Source organism: Mus pahari, chromosome 21 (assembly GCF_900095145.1).
Source record: "Mus pahari chromosome 21, PAHARI_EIJ_v1.1, whole genome shotgun sequence".
NCBI lineage: Eukaryota > Metazoa > Chordata > Mammalia > Rodentia > Muridae > Mus > Mus pahari.
Genome location: NC_034610.1, coordinates 48,957,479 through 48,959,917, shown reverse-complemented (window position 1 = coordinate 48,959,917; position 2,439 = coordinate 48,957,479). Strand labels below are relative to the sequence as shown.

At 42.1% G+C, this 2,439-nt stretch overlaps 1 protein-coding gene across 1 annotated transcript in view; it reads right to left on the bottom strand.

Moving 5' to 3' along the window:
* Window positions 1-350: 350 nt before the first annotated feature.
* The window catches only part of Samd3 (sterile alpha motif domain containing 3), a 25,354-nt gene continuing 23,265 nt past the window's right edge, over window positions 351-2,439 (bottom strand). The window contains exon 7 of the mRNA XM_029533164.1: window positions 351-559. Coding sequence (XP_029389024.1) covers window positions 353-559 — 207 coding nt within the window. The 3' untranslated portion in view covers window positions 351-352. The remainder of the gene's footprint in view (window positions 560-2,439) is intronic.

Genomic DNA, 2,439 nt, shown 5'->3' with positions numbered 1-2,439 from the left:
AGCAAACACAGGAGGATCAGGAGTTCAAGGTTATCTTTGGCTAGATAAGGATGTGAAGTAAGTTTGATCTCCTGAGACATTCCAAAAACTAAGAGGAAAAGAGAATTGTAGGTGCAGTGTATTCTTCATTCGAGAAGAAGAGAGACAGTTCAAGAAACCAGACTGTAGGAGGTTTTTCCAGTTTCTTTGAAGAGCATAGTCATGGAATGTATACTAACATCCTGGTATCCAAATGATTACTGACACCCTTTAAGAAACATTATGTCATCCATACAAGTCATTGATTTTATTAGTAATTTTTAAAGGGTATCTTGCTTTGCTTTCATGCTACAATTTATTGTCATGTCATTAATCAGCCAAAGTTGTCAGAGTGTTTAAAATTCAGGCTTACTTTTAACTGCACAATTTTAATTTCATTCGATTGTATGTCAGCAAGAGACTTCCTTTTCTGGCCTCTTCGGTGTCCAAATTTACACTTATTCCTCATGACTTGTTCATCATCTTCTATGGGTCTTCGAATATATTTAAAGCGATCTTTGAGGGCTCGTTTCCATAAAAACTGTATAAAATAATAAAGCAGGCCAGTCAGTCTTATAGAGCTTTGCATAGTCCTTAGAACAATATAATTTTTATATGAGACCCTTAGGGTTGAAATTACTTTCATCATATTATAATAGAAGCAATGAATCAATCCTTAGATTTATAATGATAACAATTTTGTGTTCAAATTAAAGTCCCTCAATTAGAGTCAAGAATCTGCCACAAAAACAAAAACAAACAACAATCAAAACCCAAGCAAACAAGTGTACATTATCTTCTTGTGAGCATATGGAACCGCCAAGAAAACATTAGAAAAGGTTTGGCATCTACTTGTTGCCATTGCTGGTTTCATGGCTCAAGTCTCACAGTCCTTGATCTTCAGAAACCCCTGTAGCCTAGGTGGGGAAGGTTCAAATTCCAGCACTGAAGCTACAATGCACTAACAAACACCTTCCAATGAGCAACCTCTTCAGCCTAGGTTCTTCAGCTACCAAATGGTAGCAGCGTGATCTTTCCTGACAAATGTACGTGCATGCCTGTGTGTGCATGCATGTGAGTGTGCGTCTTTATGCATGTTTGCGTGTGTCTGAGTATGTGTGTGTGTGTGTGTGTGTGTGTGTGTGTGTGTGTAGGTGCATATGCAGGGCGCATCATATGTGTGTTTGTGCATTTAAAAGCCAGAGGTCAACCATGGATTTTGTTTTTTAAGGAGCCATCTACGTTGATCTCTCACTGGCCTGAGGCTTAATGCCTAGGCTGGGCTGCTGCAGAGGTCTGCTTGTTCCTGCTTTCTCAGCACTAGGACCATAAGCATGCATGCATCATCACGCTATTTACGTGGGTGATGACTATGAAACCGGAGTGCTCAGGCTTACGTGGCAAGCACTTTACTGAGATCACACACGCGCGCACACACACACACACACACACACACAGAGCAAGAGAACGCTCCTAAACTGTGTTTTTTATGATGTTGGGTGGCAGTAGCAGATAATACCTTTAATCCCAGCCCTTGAGAGGCAGAGGCAGGCAGATCTCTGAGTTTGAGGCCAGTCTGGTCTACAGAGCCAGTTCCAGGACACAGAGAAACCCTGTCTCGAAAAACCAGAGAAAGTGGGGAGGGGAAGAGAGAGCACGAATCTTGAGACTAGCTACTTGTGAAAGATACTTACAAAGTGTTATTCCTAAAGCATCCTGGCTTCTGGCCAATCCTATGGAGGCATTCCACAGGCTCAGTCTGGGTCGGCTTTGTGCTTTGATTAAACTCCTGGGCATGGCATGACTCAGAGATGCTCTGTCATCTCCCCCAGGCTGGGATGTTCTGCTATTGCTGTCTTATAACAGCACAAAACCAGTAGATAGTTTGTGGTTTTTCCTCAGTCCTGACATGAACCAGTTCAGATTGATCTGTTTGTGTTTCCTACAATTCAGAAGGGACCGGAGCTCTGCCGCACACATAGCCACCACCTGCTAGGATATCATGAAACGGACAACTCTCTAGCCTTGCTCCACGCCATCTCTCAAACACCAGTGGACCAATTGTGCATGCTCACCCATGTGAGTGTTCACTCTGTGAATTGAATACCTACTCTGTGCCCCGCCCTGTGAGCCATCACATAACAGTGTGAGTAGGTGGATTCATTAGAAAACAATTGTGCTGGAGCACAGCCATCCCCCATTCCCATAATCTCCAGCTAAGTCCTACACAGACTCGGCTTTCTTAATCATTCTGAAATCACGCGCTCCTTATGACGTGACATAATCTGCAGCGTCTGGCAGGTATATATTTTGTGTTGCAAACCCAAATATAAACATTGAGAATCATCAGATAAGTGAAGTGTGCACATCATTTTACATGATGCAGAGGGAAAAAAAAAAAAAAAAAAAAAAAAACAAAAA